Source organism: Salmo salar, chromosome ssa07 (assembly GCF_905237065.1).
Source record: "Salmo salar chromosome ssa07, Ssal_v3.1, whole genome shotgun sequence".
In the NCBI taxonomy this organism is placed as follows: domain Eukaryota; kingdom Metazoa; phylum Chordata; class Actinopteri; order Salmoniformes; family Salmonidae; genus Salmo; species Salmo salar.
In genome coordinates, this window is record NC_059448.1 from 26,693,420 (window position 1) to 26,713,897 (window position 20,478).

The 20,478-nt window shown below is 41.2% G+C and overlaps 1 protein-coding gene across 10 annotated transcripts in view; it reads left to right on the forward strand.

Annotated features, from left to right (window-relative positions):
- Nucleotides 1–14,550, forward strand: part of LOC106608986 (protein NDRG2) — a 72,419-nt gene extending 57,869 nt beyond the window's left edge. For 8 of the 10 annotated variants that reach the window (XM_014207294.2, XM_014207295.2, XM_045721793.1 and 5 more), the window contains 15 exons: nt 6,004–6,097; nt 6,800–6,841; nt 7,060–7,165; nt 7,519–7,639; nt 8,290–8,352; nt 8,537–8,597; nt 8,881–8,967; nt 9,729–9,785; nt 10,003–10,106; nt 10,197–10,235; nt 10,362–10,413; nt 10,531–10,578; nt 10,696–10,731; nt 10,968–11,019; nt 11,162–14,550. In XM_014207294.2, coding sequence (XP_014062769.2) covers nt 6,023–6,097; nt 6,800–6,841; nt 7,060–7,165; nt 7,519–7,639; nt 8,290–8,352; nt 8,537–8,597; nt 8,881–8,967; nt 9,729–9,785; nt 10,003–10,106; nt 10,197–10,235; nt 10,362–10,413; nt 10,531–10,578; nt 10,696–10,731; nt 10,968–11,019; nt 11,162–11,325 — 1,107 coding nt within the window. In that variant the 5' untranslated portion in view covers nt 6,004–6,022 and the 3' untranslated portion in view covers nt 11,326–14,550. The other 2 variants (XM_014207298.2, XM_045721795.1) reach the window with 2 other exon arrangements.
- Nucleotides 14,551–20,478: the final 5,928 nt, after the last annotated feature.

Here is a 20,478-nt window from a genome sequence, read left to right on the forward strand (position 1 = left end):
GCGATGCTTATGCCAGTTAGGCTTTGGGCTAGGCTACATGAGGTGTGCTACTATGATTCTAAAAAGTTGCAAAAAAAGGCATTGTTTCTTGCCTTATGCTGGGCATCATTCACAAGTGATAATATATAATTCACAAGTGATAGGCTAATATTGTTACCCATCAGACTATTCTTGATTTCATCTTGTCTTTTCATATACTAAATAGTATATGTGTGAAATTTGTTTTGATTTAGAATGAACCATTTTGATGCACCTGTCTCGAAACGGGCAGGGGAAAAAATACATGTTATCTATGCACTTAAATAGCGAATGGAGGACACTTTTCCTGTAGTTTATTTTCATGCAAGCCAGGTAGGCTATACTCCTGTTGTAAAGATAAGCAATGTGCTTATTATTAGGAAAGTTGAGAAATAAATATAGTAGGCCTAGCCTATAGAAAGCTGATGGGATCCTCCTCTTTTTAGTAGAGGCCATCACTCTGTTTTCTCGCGCAATTGCATAGCCTATAGAAATATTGCGCAACATGAGCTCATGGGCTCTCATGAAGTGTTTGATTAGATTTTCGATTACATTTGCATTGACGTCAGAGTGATTAGAGGGACAATAGAGTGCTGAGTTCCAGGCAGTTAGCAAGTTTACTAATGACCAGCAGCAGCATCAGAGCTTGGAGAACCCTAATTACCGTGACTAAACGGTCATGTGGAATTTGACTGCCTTCATGACTGATGACCGCCGGTGTGGCGGTCATACGGTCACTGCAACAGCCATAGTCAAGGGTGATATGGAAACATGACACCGTACACCAAAATTGTATCTACAGTGTTCAGAATGTTGCACCCTCCTAAAAACAACCATGCCTCCTACCTAAGCCTCATGATTTTCAACCAAACATATTGAATGACACATGGCAGCTATTCTGACTACTCCACCGAACAGTAAATGAAAAGCTTGTGTATACACAATTATCCAGTGAGAGTTAATTTCTGGTGCTTAAAAGCTGATTAGCGTGTCAGCCTGCCCATCGCTTCAGGAAATGATAACAGAAGCTAAGCAGCGGTTGAAAAACATCCATAATACCAATAACAAACTGTAGAGAGAGGGAGAAAGAAAGGGAGATGAAGGAGGGAGAGAGACTGTGTGTGTGTTGTTTTTCAGCTGGCAACAGTCTCTTAGCCCTCCCCTCTCTCTCCCTCTCTCTCGATCTCCCCTCTCCCGCTCTCCCTCTCTGTAGTGACATATTCCCTGAGCAGTTTAACAGTTACTACATGCTCTAAAACACACTGACTCACTGAAAGAGAGAGAGAGAGAGAGAGACGGAAAAAGGGGGAGAGAGGTAGAGAGAGTGTGTGTGTTTGAGAGAGGGAGAGAGAAAGGAAGAGAGTTTGTTTGAGAGAGAAGGATAGGGCAAAAGAGAGAGAGGGAATAGGAGATGGATGTATAGAGGGAGGGAGATAGGCAGGGAGGTAGGGAGGGACTTAGGGAGGATTCAAGTTCTATAGCAGGGACTGAGTCGACATGGAGATGATGTGTAATGGAGGGAAGTACAGTATGTGTGAAATATTGGTGTTAAGTGAATTATTTTCTCTGTCCAGTCGATACCTAACTAACAATCCTTAGCAGTAGATAAAACATTGTTGCTGAACATTTTATGAAATACTGTTGTGATGCAATGTCATTGTCTGAGTTGATTTGCAGAGAGCTGATATATAGTGCCTTCGGTAAGAATTTTGTTACGTTACAGCCTTATTCTAAAATTGATTAAATAAATAAAAAATCCTCAGCAATCTACACACAATACCCCGTAATGACAAAGTGCAAATGCATTTCAATAAAATACTGAAATACCTTATTTACCTAAATATTCAGACATTTTGCTATGAGACAAGAAATTGAGCTCAGGTGCATCCTGTTTTCATTGATCATCCTTGAGATGTTTCTACAACTTGATTGGAGTCTACTTGTGGTAAATTCAATTGATTGGACATGATTTAGAAAGGCACACACCTGTCTACCGTAATTTCCGGACTATTAACATTTAAGTCTATTAAATGCACCTGAATTAAAAAATATATATTATTTTGAACATAAATAAGCCGCACATGTCTATAAGCCGCAGGTACATTGAAACAAATGAACTTTACACAGGCTTTAACGAAACACGGCTTGTAACAAAAATAAATAGGCTTTAACGAAACACGGCTTGTAACAAAAAATTAAAAATTAGCAGTAAGCTTTACCGGTAGTTGTCTTCCTCACGCTGCTGTTTCCAACGTCTTATCATCGACTCATTAAGACCAAGCTCCCGTGCAGCAGCTCTATTTCCTTTTCCAACAGCCAGATCAATCGCCTTCAACTTGAAAGCTGCATCATATGCATTTCTCCGTGTCTTTGCCATGATGAGGGTGACAAAATGACTACCGTAATCAGAATGATGGGAAGTTTGAGAGCGCTCGATTTAATCTAAACAGTAAACAAAAAAGTTGTTTGACCTTAACCCGTTCGGCAATTTCATTGGTCTAATGAAAGCTTCATGCCGCCAAAAAACTGAGCACGTCACAGAATGTGTTTTTTTTTTTGAAAAAAATTTGAAAGCGGGAAAAATCCAAATATTAGCCGCATCATTGTTTAAGCCGCGAGGTTCAAAGCCTGGGAAAAAAGTGGCGGCTTATGGTCCGGAATTTACGGTATATAAGGTCCCACAGTTGACAGTGCATGTCAGAGCAAAAACCATGTTTTTCAGGAGCAGGGACTAAGAGACTAGTCAGAATCAAGGCAAAGATGAACAGAGCAGAGAGATCCTTGATAAAAACCTGCTCCAGAGCGCTCAGGACCTCAGACTGGGGGCGAAGGTTCACCTTCCAACAGGACAACAACCCTAAGCACACAACCAAGACAACATAGGAGTGGCTTCGGGACAAGTCTTTGAATGTCCTTGAGTGGCCCAGCCAGAGCCCGGACTTGAACCCGATCGAACATCTCTGGAGAGACCTGAAAATAGCTGTGCAGCAACGCTCCCCATCCAACCTGACAGAGCTTGAGAGGATCTGTAGAGATGAATGGGAGAAACTTCCCAAATACAGGTGTGCCAAGCTTGTAGAGTCATATCCAAGAAGAATCGATGCTGTAATCGCTGCCAAAGGTGCTACAACAAAGTTCTGAGTAAAGGATCTGAATACTTATGTAAATATGATATTTTTTTAAAACCTGTTTTTGCTTTGTCATCATGGGGTATTGTGTGTAGATTGATGAGGGAAAAAAGGATGTAACGTAACAAAATGTGGAAAAAGTCAAGGGGTCTGAATACTTTCCAAAGGCACTGTACATTCACATTGTTATTTATCATTATGGTTTGTATTTTCTTGTGTATAACCAATTGGATTTGATTTTCTCTCTGATAGCCAAGTCCTTCCATGTAATGAGTTTGCTGTAATGTGGCCTTTGACATCCAGTCGCTTGCTAGCATGCTAATTTCAGGTTTTCATAATAATGTACATCTACATTACATTAGCTATGCTAATACTATTATGAAGGGAAAACTGATTATAGTTTAGTTACAACCACTATCTCACAATAATAGAGTACAACAGTGACAGTATGTTTCAGTAAATATTGCAAGACGAAATGTAATTTTTTTATGTAGCTGGCTGGTTCATTCTGATATGATGGATGAGTTTTTTATTCTTCTTTTTCTCTGCTTCTGAGGAATATCCTGTTTCTAAATGTCCACAGTCTGACAGAATAGGCAAGATAATTCTAGGGGAGGGATTCTCCACTAGTTAGCCACAAGTTACAATTTCGGGCACGGACGATTTGATACGACCAAATTAAAAGTATATGGCACAAGTTGATTATGTGGTATTTGTCAACCTGAAATATAGATTTTTTTTAATATCTAGGATGCTTACATCTGAGATTTAGGAGTATTCAAATATTGTGGAAGGTGTATTTCTACTGTTTGTGTGTGTATACGTGTGACTGTGTGTCTTTGTCTGTGTGTTCCTGATAAGTAATGAAGTCATTTTTTCCAAATTGTGGCACCAAACTCCATGCCAAGACCACAGCACTCCAATGAGCCTGATAAGACCAAGTCGCTGTGAAGAGAGAAATATACAGGGGGGAGAGAGAAGGAGACAAACAGAGAGAAGGGGGGGAAGAAAGAGTGAAGGAAAAAGAGCAAAGGACAGAGGGGATGAGAGAACGAAAGATGTGTGTCAGGGTGACGCTCTCTGATGACTAATCACAGGCCCCCTAGGGGCCACACACACACACACACAAACATACACACACACACACACACACACACACACACACACACACACACACAGCTCTAGCTATGAACAGTCAAAGCCGAACACACACCCACACACAGGGAGGAGTCAGGCTATTGGTTTCTAGACGAGGTCCCCCAGCCAATGTTCAGGTCAAATGTAAACGTCTATAGGTGAAGCGAAAGAAGGTAAGGGTTTGGTTAAAACTTGGTTATGGTAAGGGTTACATTTTGGGATAAGGTTAAGACTTAAAAAATGTACTGGATGGTAATAGGTGGTCACGTTGCCCCTAGTCTGTCTGCCTGCCTGTCTGCCTGCCTGTCTGTCTGTCTGTCTGTCTGTCTGTCTGTCTGTCTGTCTGTCTGTCTGTCTGTCTGTCTGTCTGTCTGTCTGTCTGTCTGTCTGTCTGTCTGTCTGTCTGTCTGTCTGCTTGCCAGTCTGTCTGTCTCTACCACTTTATCTCTATCCCTTCATTATTTTTCTTCCTCTTGTCTTCCAAGTGAATTATTTTAATGTGAACTCTAATTATTAATTCACTTCTAGAGTCCCATAGAACTGTGAAGGTCTCAGATTAGTAAAACAATATATTTAGGCTGTGTGTGTGTGTGTGGGGGGGGGTCTTCTATGCTTGTGTTGACCTAAAATCTCAAAGTCCCCACAAGGATAAAGCAAGAATAATTCTCCCTCCTGGGGACATTTGCCACATCCCCATGATGACAAAGGCTATTTTAAGATTAGGGTTAGGGTTGCAATTAGGGTTAGAATTAGAGTAAGGGGTTAGGGTTAGGAGTTAGGTTTAAGGTTTGGGTTAGGGATGAGGGAAAATAGGATTTTGAATGGAAATCCATTTTAGGTCCCCACGAGGATAGAAGATCAAAATAGGCGTGTGGATGTGCACTGTGTGAATGAGCGTGCGTGTCTATGTTCATGTGTGTCTGTGTTCATGTGTGCCTATGTTCATGTGTACCTATGTTCATGCGTGTGTTCATGTGTGTTCATTTGTGTCTGATTTCATGTTAGTTCATGTGTGTCTATGTTCATGTGTGTCTATGCTCATGTGTGTGTTGGTGTGTTCATGTGTGCCTATGTTCATGTGTGCCTATGTTCATGTGTGCCTATGTTCGTGTGTTCATGTGTGTGTGTTCATTTGTGTCTATGTTCATGTGTGTCTATGTTCATGTGTGTCTATGTTCATGTGTGTCTATGCTCATGTGTGTCTATGCTCATGTGTGTGTTCATGTGTGTCTATGTTCATGTGTGTCTATGTTCATGTGTGTGTGTTCATGTGTGTCTGTTCATGTGTGTGTTCATGTGTGTCTATGTTCATGTGTGTCTATGTTCATGTGTGCCTATGTTCGTGTGTTCATGTGTGTGTGTTCATTTGTGTCTATGTTCATGTGTGTGTTCATGTGTGTCTATGTTCATGTGTGTCTATGTTCATGTGTGTCTATGCTCATGTGTGTCTATGCTCATGTGTGTGTTCATGTGTGTCTGTTCATGTGTGTCTATGTTCATGTGTGTCTATGTTCATGTGTGTCTATTTTCATGTGTGTTCATGTGTGTCTATGTTCATGTGTGTCTATATTCATGTGTGTGTGTGTGTGTGTGTGTGTGTGTTCATGTGTCTATGTTCATGTGTGTCTATATTCATGCGTGTGTGTGTGTGAGAGACAGAGAGAGAAAAAAATATAATATTAGAATATATTTTCATGTATACATTAATTTATCTTTCTAGGACGTGAACAAGTGACGCCATGACGACCGAGATGCAGGACATCGCCATTACGGAGGAGAAGCCTTTACTTCCGGGTCAGCCCAATCCTGCAAAGGTCAGTGAGTGTACACACACCCACGTGTGTATATATACAGGACCTCCCACCCTCTGTCATACACACATGCTTGCAACCTCAACTCTCACACGTGCACACATTACATACATAACCCCTCATCCTGCCTCATCATACATACATGCTGTCATACCCTATCTCCACATGCCACATACATGCATATACTGTATTTTGTGTGTGTACGTGTATGTGTGTAGTTGCTAGGCTGGCTCAGATATGAGCACTCGGTTGATGTTACCCTGAGGGTGTGAGAGATGAGAGGCTCCTCTCTCTCTGATGTTGTTATATACTGCAGAGCTGGAGAGTATGGTTGAGATATGTGCTCTCACTGCTGCCAACTGCAGGCGGTGGACAGTTACGGGAACTGCAGACCCAAAGGCATATTCACAAAATGGCTCGGAGTAGGAGTGCTGATCTAGGATCAGGCCCCACCTGTCCATATAATCATAATGAATATAGTAACTGATCCTAAATCAGCACTCCCACTCTGAGACCCTTTGTGAATACGGGCTCAGGACTCATGTTAGTGGGTTGATTCTGGGTTGATTCTGTGAAATGTCTTTGCCCATGAACAGCTGCACAATTAGCTTCCCAGAGAGGTTCCAGATGTATTTCACAATGGTCTTGTGTGGCTGGAAATGTGTCTTGTTTTGGTTGCTTAATGGTTTCTATCCATTTTGCTAGGATGCTGAGGCTGCAGCTCGAATACTGTTGGACCAGGGCCAGGTAAGATTGTTTATTTTCCTGTTACTGTACGTACGGTATGTGTGTGCGTGTGTCTCGTGTCACGTGAAAGTATGTTTTCTCAACATATATTTGTGTGTGTACGTGTTACATATGTGTATGTAAAAGTATGTTCACTGTGTGTATTAGTGCCTGAATGTTCATATGTGCACGTGTATGTAACTCTCTCTCGCTCTCTCTCTCTCTCTGTCATCCTCCAGGAACACAGTATTGAGACACCTCATGGTCTCCTCCACGTGACTCTCCATGGAACCTCCAACACACGCCGTCCCGCCATCCTCACCTTCCACGATGTGGGCCTGGACAGTGAGTCTCTCTCTCTCTCTTTACCTCTTAATATTTCTCTCTCTCTCTCTTTCTGGCTATTTCTCTCTCTCCCTCGCTCATTCTCTTACTCTGTCTTTCTCTTTCATCTCTCTTTTTTTGTATACCTTTCCCCGCTCATCCCCTCCAGCAATTTTCCCCCATTCATTTTGAGTTTCCCCTTCAGTTCAGGGCCTGCCCTTTCTTCATTTATGCTTTTCAAGTTGTAATTCTCTGACTTTCTCTTTCTCACTCTTGCATTCTCTCTCTCACTTTCTCTCTCTCTAAATTTCTCTTTCACTCTCTCCCATTCTCACTCCCTTTCATACTTTCTCTCCTATCTCTCCCTCTCACAGGTAAAAGCTGCTTCTCTCCTCTGTTTAAATTTGAGGAGATGCAGGAGATAGTGAAAAACTTCACTCTGGTCCACATTGATGCTCCTGGCCAAGATGAGGGGGCTGCCACCTATCCTATGGGGTATGCATATCATGTGTGTGCGTGCGTGCGTGCATTTGTGTGTGTTAGGGTTGGGCTGTATACAGATTTTCATAACTTAATACCGTTCCTGTACCATACTGCTAACAAATGCTAAGAAAGTACTAGGGAATTCCCATAGTGGACACTAGCTTAATGCTAACAAGTGCAAGCAAACATCAACTAAATTAAAGGATAGACAACCCAGCTCATAATGTTATACAACTGTCTCAAAAGGCTACTCACACTTGATCCAGGAGGGGATTGATTGTCTCTGCTGTTACCATTAAGCTTGATCTTGCAAGCTAGCCACCTATAGCTAGCAAGTTAGCAAACCAAATGCATAGCTGGAGCCCTGAGCTGGAGAACCTGTATTTGACACATCTTAGATAGCTAGTTAACTTATAAGATGTTTAGCTGGCAAACATTAGTATTGAATTTCAAGTTTAAAATGAAACTTCCGTTTGCTCCATGTGCGCAAACATACCATGTGACTGGCTCAATTTATTTTGTATATTTTTGTTGACGGTATTGAAAATCATAATGTCACTATTTCAACATACTGTATGTACAGTATACCACCCAAGCCTAGTGTGTGTGCGTATTTGTATTTAAGTGTTAATAATAAACATGTTCCCGCTCATGTTTTTTAGATACCAGTATCCGTCCATGGAGCAAATTGCAGAGATGATCCCTGCAGTCCTGACATATTTCAAGTGAGTCTTATTTCATCGTCATTACATAATACTCACTTGTTTACCAGCATGTCCACCATAAAGAAAAATAGTATTTTATAACGTTGTTTCAAAAACATCTACTGGCGTTCACAACACTGAAATACAGACATATTGGCACTAATAGAACATCTGTCACTAAGTTTGTTCTTTCTCCCTGTTCTAGTTTCCGTACTGTCATCGGAGTTGGAGTGGGAGCTGGGGCTTACATTCTCTCCAGGTTCACAGTGAGTGTCTGATTTCTCCTTGTCATGTTACTGCCCCCTGTATCAGTTCATACAGCTGCCCTTGGAAAAATCACAGTATACAATTCTGTTAGCTTCTGTTAGGCAGTCTGTTGGTAGTCTGTGCATTGGACTAACATGGGTTAGCATATATTTGCTATATGGTGCTCTCCACAGTGTCTACCAATGCTCGCTTCTTTTTTCAATTTCTACAATTGAAGTCTCAACATACAATTTACCTCTTTTTTTCTCTCTCTCTTTCATTCTCTCTCCTCCGTCCTCTCAGATGGCCCACCCAGACTCAGTTGAAGGTCTCGTTCTCATCAACATTGACCCTCAGGCTAGAGGGTGGATGGACTGGGCTGCCCAGAAGGTTACTGTCTCTTCAATATGCTCACAGATGTAGGATCTTAATTTGAGCTATGTGCTTACAGATGTAGGATCTTAATTTCAGCCACTTTGCTATAGCTGGAAAATAATCATGCCGCAACAGGAAATGTCAAACTGGAAATTACAAACTTTAGCCTTTTTAAAACGCAAATGTACTACAAGTTTGCATTTCCTGCCGTGCAGGAAAATTCTCAGCAAAAAAAAAAAAGTTATCAAATTAAGATCCTACATCTGTATAATACTAGCAACATTAGTATGAAATATTATCATTATCATCACTCAGAAGCCCAGAGGATTTTTGACTATATTCATGAGTACTAGTAGCATTTCCATCAATTTGACAATATCAATCCCATATCCTATTCAAAATCACCATTACTCTTCTGTGTTGTTGTGTTGACATCTACATTACAATTCAAGTAGATACTCAATTACCAGTACATATATCCATTACTCTTGATCTAGCAGTTAATAAACAGTCATTACTGTCTCAGACAATGGGATATTTTGATTATGTTGGCAATTTCATAAAGTAACATGTAGATGAGGAAAATAGATAGTGGAATTGTATTAATGGTGGTTTTACTGTATACATGATATTGACTAAGCTGTTATTGATTTGTCCTAACTATACCCCTCTCTCTCTCTCTCTCTCTCTCTCTCTCTCTCTCGCTATTTCTCTATCTATCTCTCTGTCTCTCTTTATTTCTCAATCTCTCTCTCTTTCTTTCTTTCTGTTTCCAGATCACTACCCTGACATCCTCCCTCACAGAGCAGATCTTGAGTCATCTCTTCAGTCAGGTGTGTGTGTGTGTGTGTGTGTGTGCGTACTTGCGCCCGTGCATGCATATGTGTGCGTGTGTGTCTGTGTGTGTGTGCGTGGGTGGGTGGGTGGTATCAAATTATGTGTGTGTTATCATAGACTGGAACCCGATGTGGGTTTTTCATCTATTTAACTATTTGTCTTTATCTTATAAAACTCACATTGTTATTGTATTATTTCTGTCTTGGTTTGTAGGAAGAGATGTCAGCTAACGCAGACCTGGTGAAATCACACAGAGATCGCATCTCTAAAGCCCCCAACCTCATCAACATCGAGCTTTTCTGGAGGGGCTACAACAGGTACACACAGGCGAACACACACAGGCGCACATGCACACATACACACTAACAAACCTACAATAGTGTAACCTTTCCTTTCCTCTTTTCCAGCCGTAGGGATCTGATCATTGACCGTACCAGCAACTTCAAGTAAGCATTTCACCATCAGACCACTTACATCAGCTGTGACAATAGTCTGGAATAGGTCTCTCACTCTTTCCATTGAATATACCTAAGAGTCTCTCTCAATCTATCTCTCTCTCTTCTCTTTCTCAGGTGTCCTGTGATGCTGGTGGTCGGGGATCAGGCACCTTATGAGGAGGCTGCTGTACGTTTTCGACTTTATATCTTAATGTAGGCTTACCATGTAGGCATCGAACACACCCAGGTGAAGTGAATATAGTGATGTTGATTAATTCCAAGTTTTTCCCTCCATGTCCACCAGGTGGAGTGCAACAGCAAACTGGACCCAACAACAACCTCATTCCTCAAGGTACTCAAGCTTTCTTCATCACCCCCTCATTCATCAAAACAAACCACACACACAAGCCATTTTCCTCAGACATTCAGTTGCTACTAAACACAAAATTGTCCTCATCTTCTTCTTCAGATGGCAGATGCTGGCGGTCTTCCCCAGCTTACCCAGGTAAGACACATTAAACATGCCAAGTTGTTAAATACATATATTTTTAGTTCACACAAGTTGTGAATTTAACATGTGTTGTGGTGCTAATACAGAAATACAGCACTTATCATGATGAATACAACTAAACATCCAGTAACTATTGCAATTCCTGCATGTCCATGTTATTGTACAAATATAGATTTTATATTACGTATTTTATGGATAAAATCGAATGTACCTTCTGTGTTTACTTACAGCCCAGCAAATTGACCGAGGCTTTCAAGTACTTCATTCAGGGGATGGGCTACAGTAAGTTTGCCTCAGTTTGTAATATGTGGCTATGACGACCTACTGTGACCTTTTGTGCTACTGTCTCTCTGTATCAATCTAATTATCCTCCTTCTCTCTCTCTTTTCCACCCTCCCTCTTGCTCCCTCTCCCTCTCCCACAGTGGCATCGTCCGTCATGACCCGTCTGTCTCGTTCGCGCACCACCTCGCTGTCTTCCTCTTACTCCATGGAGGGGGAGCGCGAGCGTTCTCGTACCCTGTCTCAGAGCTCTCAGGGTGGGCAGATGCCCCCCAGCCCCTCCCATACTATGGAGGTGTCCTGCTGAAGAGAGATGAAGAGAGCTAGAGAGACAGAGAATGAGAGTGTGTGAGAGAGAGAGAGAGAGAGGGGGGGATGGCGAATGGAATGGAGAAAGAGGGGATGAAGAAAGGAATGGAGAGAGAGAGAGGGATGGGTAGAGGACAGAGGACCAGCTGAGAGAGAGAGAGGTTTTATGGGAACGTGGATGTAAAGGCGAGGTAGAGGGACAGAGGGAGAATGAAAGACAGTTACTTAAACACTGTCATCTATTAATCTCCTCACCCAGACAGCGAAAGATAAGAGGGAATGGATAAATGAAAAAAAGCGAATGGAAGAAAGGAAGTATTTAGGAACAAGGGAGGGAATATAAGGAAAAGGGTAGCAAGGAAAGGGCGTTTTAGGGGCGTCGGCAGTCCTCTCTCTCCCCCTCTATCGGAACATCTGTCAGCCAATAGAGCCTATTAACCTAGAGAGTGGAAGTGACCTGTAGTGATCTCACCTTAGTGTTCACCAGTAGTAATAATTATGATAATGAGAAAGATTATGATGATATTAACACTATTAATAATGACAATGACAATAATGTCATAGTAATATTATTTAAAAAATGATCTTTATTTTTAAAGTATGAGATACAAGGGAAAAAAGACTATAGCAGAAATACTTATAATGAAAATGTGTGTCTGTCAACTCCTTTAATAAAAGATGTTTGGTCTTTTTAATTTTTTCTTTTTGTGACCTGCCTCAGTGAAGGGTTGAAGTTTCTCATTGGTCACTTGATCCTTAACCATAGCAACGGCCAGTGAGAATCTACTTCCTCCTCGCTGTTCCAGGGTAGATAATTTCTTCCATTGGCCCTGTTTAAAAGTGTATCTGATTTCAGCTCATGTGAAAATAGATGTTTCCTTTTTCTTTTATATGTGAAGATGAGTTTGTTGGTACGTGTGTGTTTGTTATGTAGCTGATGAGGAATAGCAGATGATGATAATGAAGATGGGGATGGATGATGAAGAGTGACATTGTAAGAGTGAGTGAACTCCCATGCCGGTATATCAGTAACTGTAAATCAGACTGTAAATCAGTGCTTCCAATGCTGATGGCAGTTTCAGACTTGACCATCGACAAGGTGAAAAATCTGTCGATGTGCCCTGGAGGTAGGCACTTAACCCTAATTTGCTCCAGAGGCGCTGTACTACTATGGCTGTCCCTGTAAAAAATAACATCTTCGGGGGTCACTGTGCTATGGGGTTTATGATGACTTACTTTTACCTGCATACATAGACTACTAACATACTTGAGTCTTTATCAAAGAGAGAAGCTAGATAATACCTTCTCGGACATGTTTTGTGATCGCTAGATGTAGGCATTGAATAGCCCTAGAGTGATGCACTGATCATGACTGACAGCTGAAAGCACCAATAGCATGTCTGTGTGTCAGATTGACAGCCGAGAGAACCAATAGCATGTCTGAAGTTGGAGCTATGTAGGAGCTAATGTTCCAGAAGATGTGAGCTGGAATTAATGCTATCTGTAATTCTGTCATGCAGTGGAAGGTACAGGATAGTGTCTGTGAACAAGGCATTATTTAGGTTGTGTGTGTGTGTGTGTGTGTGTGTGTGTGTTTTGTTTATGTGCAAGTGTGTGTGTATTTGAAAGCTCTCATACCTTCTAAGCACAATTTAAGAGGAGAGGTGAGGAAAGGAGAGTCCACGCCCATTGGACCTTCTTATGATCTGACAATGAACCAGCCCCTACACTGCCAACAGGGAAGAGCCAACTACTACACCCTAAACCTAGAAGCCTGACTGTCCACACTGATTTTACATTTTAGTCATTTAGCAGACGCTCTTATCCAGAGCAATTAGGGTTAAGTGCCTTGCTTAAGGGCACAATAACAGATTTTCAGCTAGCCAGCTACAGGGTTCAAACCAGCAACCTTTCGGTTGGCCCAACGCTGGCCCAACGCTCGTAACCACTAGGCTACCTGCCGTCCAGCAGTTATACTATAGGAACTGTTCCCTGTGTGTACGAATTTGGGGTGGCAGGTAGCCTAGTGGTTAGAGCGTTGGGCCAGTAACCGAAAGGTTGCTAGATTGAATCCCTGAGCTGACAAGGTATAAATCTGTCTTTCTAACCCTGAGAAAGACAGTTAACCCACTGTTCCTAGGCCATCATTGTAAATAAGAATTTGTTCTTAACTGACTAGCCAAGTTAAATAAAGGTTAAATAAATAAATCACAGTTAGAACTGAAGTGTTATAGACTCAAAATCTAAGCTCATAACTGTTTTCCAGGAATGTAATAATTCCTATAACATTCAGCAAAACGGAACTTTAAATTGCCAGTAGGATTTATTTATAGTAACACCTAAAAGACTAAAAGTATCGCGACAGCAGCACATCCATGTGGAGCTCAACACTGCCCTGAACCGAATCAATGAACACACTGTTAAAGGACCCGATTAAAACAGAACACACTTGGAGAGCTGGGTGTATGTTTTTGAATATGTGTGTGTGTGTGAGAGTGTGTATTTTTGGTTTCTGTAGTTGCGTATGTGGCATTTTATCACTTTGAACTTTACAAACCTGTTTGGGGTTTGCTTGTTTCTTTCCTATTCTCTTCAGAGCTCCTCCCCATACATCACTTTGTTGTAGTAGAGCGGGTTGGATGGTTGATGATATTGAAGAATCTGTGGTTAAGTCGGTTGAGAAGGTGTATTTTGATGATGGTGGTGGTGGTGATATTTCTAGATAATAACAGGAATGTTATATTGATAATGAGAAGGGTGATGAAGACTGAAGAACAGAAGGAATGATAAGGCTCCTCCCAGTCTTGCATGGGAGCCTCTACCAAAAAAATGAAAACGGATGAAGCTTAATAGTTTACCAAGAAAAGGGGGCGGAACTGGGCTAGGGCTGTGTAAATGTACACTTGTCCATTTCTTTTGTGTTTATTCTTGTTTTACCTTCGATTATATTCTTTTTCCACCTTTATTCTGGGCAATTTTGATTTACTACGTGAATTGTTAGTTTACCGTCCCAGTTAGCTCAAAGGTTAGACAATAGTGTGTTAGTTCCTGTGTAACTTTTTTAGCATTAGCACAAAAAAGGAAGAATAATACCAATAATTAACATAAAAAAGTTCAAGAATAACAAAATACAATCAAATGTACTTGTGTGGCTAATTTGTCTGTATAATACAATGAACAACCTAAAAAATGCAATAATATTAAAAGAAGAAAAAATAATAAATCTTGACTATGTTTTTTTTCCATTATTAGTCAAATGGGTGGTATTCAAAATGGCATTGGAGTGAGTTTAAGTAAGAGAGAAGATTGGGAATTGCTTGTAAAAAATATATATATATATATATATATGTCTATTGTGTGCATGTTTATGTTCGAGAACAGCTATGACACAGTTTAGCCTTCTTCCGCTGTACTTATCCATATATAGTACCTTTCTGTTGCTGTTGCTCACTTCATTTGGGCTCCCGAGTGGCGCAGCAGTCACTACAGACCCTGGTTCGATCCTGGGCTGTATCACAACCGGCCGTGATCAGGAGTCCCATAGTGTGGCGCACAATTGGCCCAGCATCGTCCGGGTTAGGGGAGGGTTTGGCCGGGGTAGGCCGTCATTGTAAATAAGAATTTGTTCTTAACTGACTTGCCTAGTTAGTCGATGAGAATGGGGGTGTGCTCGGCCCTCTTTTTTTCCTGTCGGCCACGATAATCTCCTTTGTCTTGATCACATTGAGGGAGAGGTTGTAATCCTGGCACCACTGCCAGGTCTCTGACCTCCTCCCTGCAGCTAGGTCCATAATTATTGGCACCCTTGATAAAGATTAGCAAAAAAGACTGTATAAAATAAATAATACAAATGCTGAACTTCAGTATATTGTATGCAACAAAAAAATGGTACATTATATTATTTTATACTAATACAATTGCTCAGAAATATATTTTATATACAAGTTAAAAGAAACGTTTAAAAAAGATAGGGGGCAAAATTATTGGCAGCCTTGTTTTCATACTCTAGCACCCTCCCCTTGCGAGGATAACGACAGCCTTTTTCTCAAATGTTTTATGAGATTTCAGAACACGTTGGGAGGGATCTTAGACCATTCTGCCATACAGAATCTTTCCAGATCCTTGATTTGGCTAAAATGTCCTGGTACTTGGTAAAGTTCATGCCGTTGACCTTAACAAGGGCCCCAGGACCAGTGGAAGCAAAATAGCCCCATAACATTAAAGATCCATCACCATATTTTACTGTAGTTATGAGGTACTTTTCTGCGTACAGTATGCTTATTTTTTTCAACACCAAACCCACCACTGGTGTGCGTGGCCAAAGAGCTCTATTTTCATGTCATCTGACCATGGCACCGGTTCCAATCCAAGTGCCAATGTCATTTATCAAAGTCCAGGCAGTGCTATGGTATTGAATCGTATTGTATATGACAGACACCTACAATTTACAAGTACATTTCATTTAACACATTAAATACATTTAATCAATGTTCATAATTCTCATATGAATTTAATATAATGATCTTAGATTGGTCTTACCTTCAAAGAAGCCCAAAATGATGAGACCTTGGCACTTTGATAGAGTTGAATTTTCAGGTCAGAGGAAGACACAAGACACTGACTCAACTGTTATCCTTAAAGAACACAAAGTACTTGTTATATCGCATTTGGATTAGGATGCCCCAAATGTATTGGCATAGCAAAATGAAATAAAGCATAATATTGTAGCATCTCCCTATTAAAATGACAAAAACAAAAACAGTTTAGCTTGGGCATACTGCATACTGCATAGCACAAACCAGGCACAAACTTAAATCACACAGATTTATAACATAAACAAGACATTTGAAATGTCCCGTTTTGGTTATGAAAAACACTAATATTGTTCTCTTCTCCAAGTTTTGTGACACTGACATGAATTAACAACATGCATATTGCTTAATAAATATTTTGAGACAATTTAAACTAAATCTGTCTGGATTAAAGTTCCAATGCAGCCATTATTATTATCTCATTACTGGGTAACAATTAAGTACCTTATTGGGATTTTCAACAACAACAGAAAATCTAAAATAAACAACATTTTTAGCGAAGAACAATTTCTCAAGCAAGGATTTTGCTTGGACTGTCTGGCAGTGGTCTGAGTGGGGAGGGGAAAACTGAAAACTAGCTGTTATTGACAGAGTTCTGGAACTTACTTTCTCATTGGTTTATTAACTAATGTACTGCTCCATCCCACCAAAACAGGCAGACATTTCAGACAATCTTTTCAAAGAGCTCTTACACTAAAAGGGCATTATCATAATTTTCAAATTATTATTCTAACCTCATAGTGTGGAAATATATATTTAAAAAATCAGGAAACCACGTTTTTCACTGCACTGGGCCGTTTTTGAACGCACCGTTTTTTGACTGTACAGTATTATGATGCTTCTCCAATAGAAATCCCCAGTCACACTTGTAGGCGATGTCATGGTGACGTTGGCTAGCTAAGCTCATGCGTAGAAAATGTCATCTGGGCTAATATACTGTAATATAAAAGTGGTACTTTATGTAGAGAACCAAATGATGTGACTTCACATTGCAATGCAAATTACATTTTACTTCACCCAAGTTATTTGCAATACATAAAGATAATTGCATATTTGAAGAGATAGAGCTAGAATTCAATGATGTAATGACATTATGAATACTGCCCTAAACAGGTTTCATTGAGAAATGATACAGGCACGCACGCACACACACACGCACACACACACACACACACACACACACACACACTCTCTCTCTCTGAGAAATGATACAGGCACGCACGCGCGCGCGCACACACTCTCTCTCTGAGAAATGATACAGGCACGCACGCACGCGCGCGCACACACACACAGAGAGAGAACAACATTTATCTACAAATCCATCCAACATCAATTTAAATCACTGACTCCATTTCAAATGAACATACTTTTGAGCCCCCCCCCCCTCTCCATCCTCCTCCTAGAAATAGGGACCATTACAGACAGGTGGAGAGACGTACAGACGGATGCACACACACATTTACAAGCCACCTGTAGTTTTAGGCCTACTAGCTAACAGGTATATAAATAGGAACAAATGTTTCTTTCACCTATGTTTCTTTTTACCTATGTAACACACCCGTGCGAGTCATTGACTGCACATTCTCCTTGTGGCGAGGACAACTGGTCGGGTCGCATTTTATCGCTTGGATGAAAAGAGGAAGGGGAGGGAAATCAAACACGCCTACGTATTCTGTCCATCAATCATCCAATCACCAGTACATGCAGCGCGGACCGCTTGCCAAGTCGCGCGGTTGGAAATACTAGTTTGGCAACTAGCGAGTTCATTTCAGTACAAACTTTCGTTTAGTGCAGACAGTAGCTTGCTGGGTCGGATATCATCGCAACAACCATGGTGAGATCAAACTAATTTAAATGTTTCCATGATAAGTGATAGGCCTACCATGGAATTATTACGGACACGTGCGTTTGCGTTAAATCACAACTCTTTAAACTCTTGAATAATTCTAAAAGATGATTTCAGTTCAATAAGAGTTGAACGTCCAACACTTTACTTTTCTTACAAGAAGATCAAACTCCATTGTTTTGATTTGTACTTCTTTCTCTGTCAGGATAAGGAGGAGGAGAGGGAAGAGGCACAGAGTGAGCCGGTGGAGGAGTTTTTGGGGGAGAGAAGACCGGTGAGTAAGAATCTGGGCCAGGTTTCCCAAAAGCATAATGAAGCGAAGTTTATCGGTAGAACCATATCATGGTTCTAAAGATGAACTTAGCCTTGAGATGCGTTTGTTCAATACCTCAGTTGAACTCCTCTCACCTCTTGTGCCCTAAAATAAAGCTTCTTGACTAGGCATATTTTAAACGTTGAATTTACTGTACAAAGTATGTTGTCAGGTTGTTACCCACAAGGTACAGTAGTAGGCCCTACAGTATGTGAATACTTATTATATAGAGTGCGCTTTTTAATCTCATTAGCTGTAGTTCAGGATGGCATTGTCTGACTTTCTTCCAGGGCAGTTGATTGGGAAATGATGTTGCTTGTGATGTCAGGTATTCTTGATACCTATGAACTCTATCACCCTTTAAGAATATTGCGAAACAGTCTGAGAAATCAACCCACCTCCTGATACTATCAGGATGTACAATTTGGACAGCTTCTTCTTAGGTTGTCTGGTGTAGTTTTGCTGACCATTTTTGTACACAACACAAGGTTAATTATCCACTATAGACACGGTACACAAGCAAGCACTGTATACACTTAGAGTATAGACAAGCAAGAAAGCATTACCTATAGGAATTAATTCATGGAGTTATATTTAATATTTGTTTTTAAATTCTTTCAGAGCATCATGAGACTACAGGGGATGCTGAGGAGAGTCTCCCAAAGTCCCTTCCGCAAACAATACAGGGTAAACAACACTGACACACAATCTCAAATCAAATGTATTTATAAAGCACTGTTTACATCAGCAGATGTCACAAAGTGCTTATACAGAAACCCAGCCTAAAATCCCAGCAAACAGCAAGCAATGCAGAAGCACAGTGGCTAAGAAAAACTCCCTGGAAAGGCAGGAAACTAGGAATAAATCTAGAGAGGAACCAGGCTCTGAGGGCTGGCCAGTCCTTCTGGCTGTGTCGGGTGGAGATGAGAGAGAAAAAAACACAGTACAACAGCAGGTCCGGGACAATGGTAGCACATCCGGTGAACAGGTCAGGGTTCCATAGCCGCAGGCAGAACAGTTGAAACTGGAACAGCAGCACGACCAGGTGGACTGGGGACAGTCAGGAGTCATCAGGCCAGGTAGTCCTGAGGCATGTTCCTAGGGCTCAGGTCCTCTGGGAGGGAGAGAGAGAGAGAATTAGAGGGAGCATACTTAAATTCACACAGGACACTAGATAGGAGAGGAGAATTACACCAGATATAACAGACTGACCCTAGCCCTCCAGCACATGGTCTATTGCAGCATAGATACTGGAGGCTGGGGGGGGCGACACAAGCTCATAAGAAGGGATATCATAACACTCTTTTTGAAACATTCTCTTTCAGACTCCTATCCCCTCCACTTCAGAATCCAGAGATTCCTCCATTAATGGCACTCACCTGAAGCAGGTTAGACTGCATTATGGGGTAACTGTTAATGGTAAATGTTTAATCAATTTCCATTTATTTGTTACCCCCTTTTTTACACTTTAATCTCGCTCTCTCTCTCTCTCAGAATGGAATCAATCGTAGCTTGTCAAAAGAGAATCCATTCTACTCTTATATGAAAGTAAGTCTTTATCAGTGACATTGCATTTTCACCAGATCTCTAACCTACCATTTGTATGGTGGTATGGCACATATGTGCAATACTATTGATAATGACTGTTTTGTTTGACTTATGTGTTCATTTGCTTACATGATGAGTTCTGGTGTTGGTCTTTTTAACCCACAGGAATCGAGCAGTGTGACTATTGACGGGGACACTAAGAATCAGGATTCAGAGGTTCTACGTCAGCAGAGATTAGCCACCATCTTTGCTCCTCCGCCTGAGGTTCAGAGCACACCAGAGGACATCAAACCTGACAAACAGACAGAAAACAACCTTCAGACAACACCATCTGACCAGCAGACGTATATTTTCAAAACTATGTCTGAAAGACGGTCACCGGATCTCTTCAAAACAACGACCCTAACTCAAAACACACCAAATCTGAGCCATAGTCCTTTATTTGTCACAACTTCTGAAAGACTGGAGCTTTGGACAACTCCTTCGAACCAACAGGACCTATTCAAAACTCCGCCTTCAAAAACACCAGACCCATTCCAAGCTCCTCCAACCAAGGGAGATTACCTATTCAATGCTCCTCCCACCAAGGGAGAGGACCTATTCCAAACTCTACCCACCAAGGGAGATGACCTTTTCCGAGCCCCATTGTCCATTCAAAAGGACCCCTTCCAATCCACTCCTTCTGACACTCCCAATCTCATTCAAGCCACGCCTACTAGGTCAAATGACCCTTTCCAAATTCCCCCCTCCAATGTGACAGCAGACATCTTTCAGCCCCTGCCTTCCAGGACATGGGACATTTTCCATTCCTCGCCCAATGACATCTTTCAGAGTGCTTCTTTCAGTACTGAC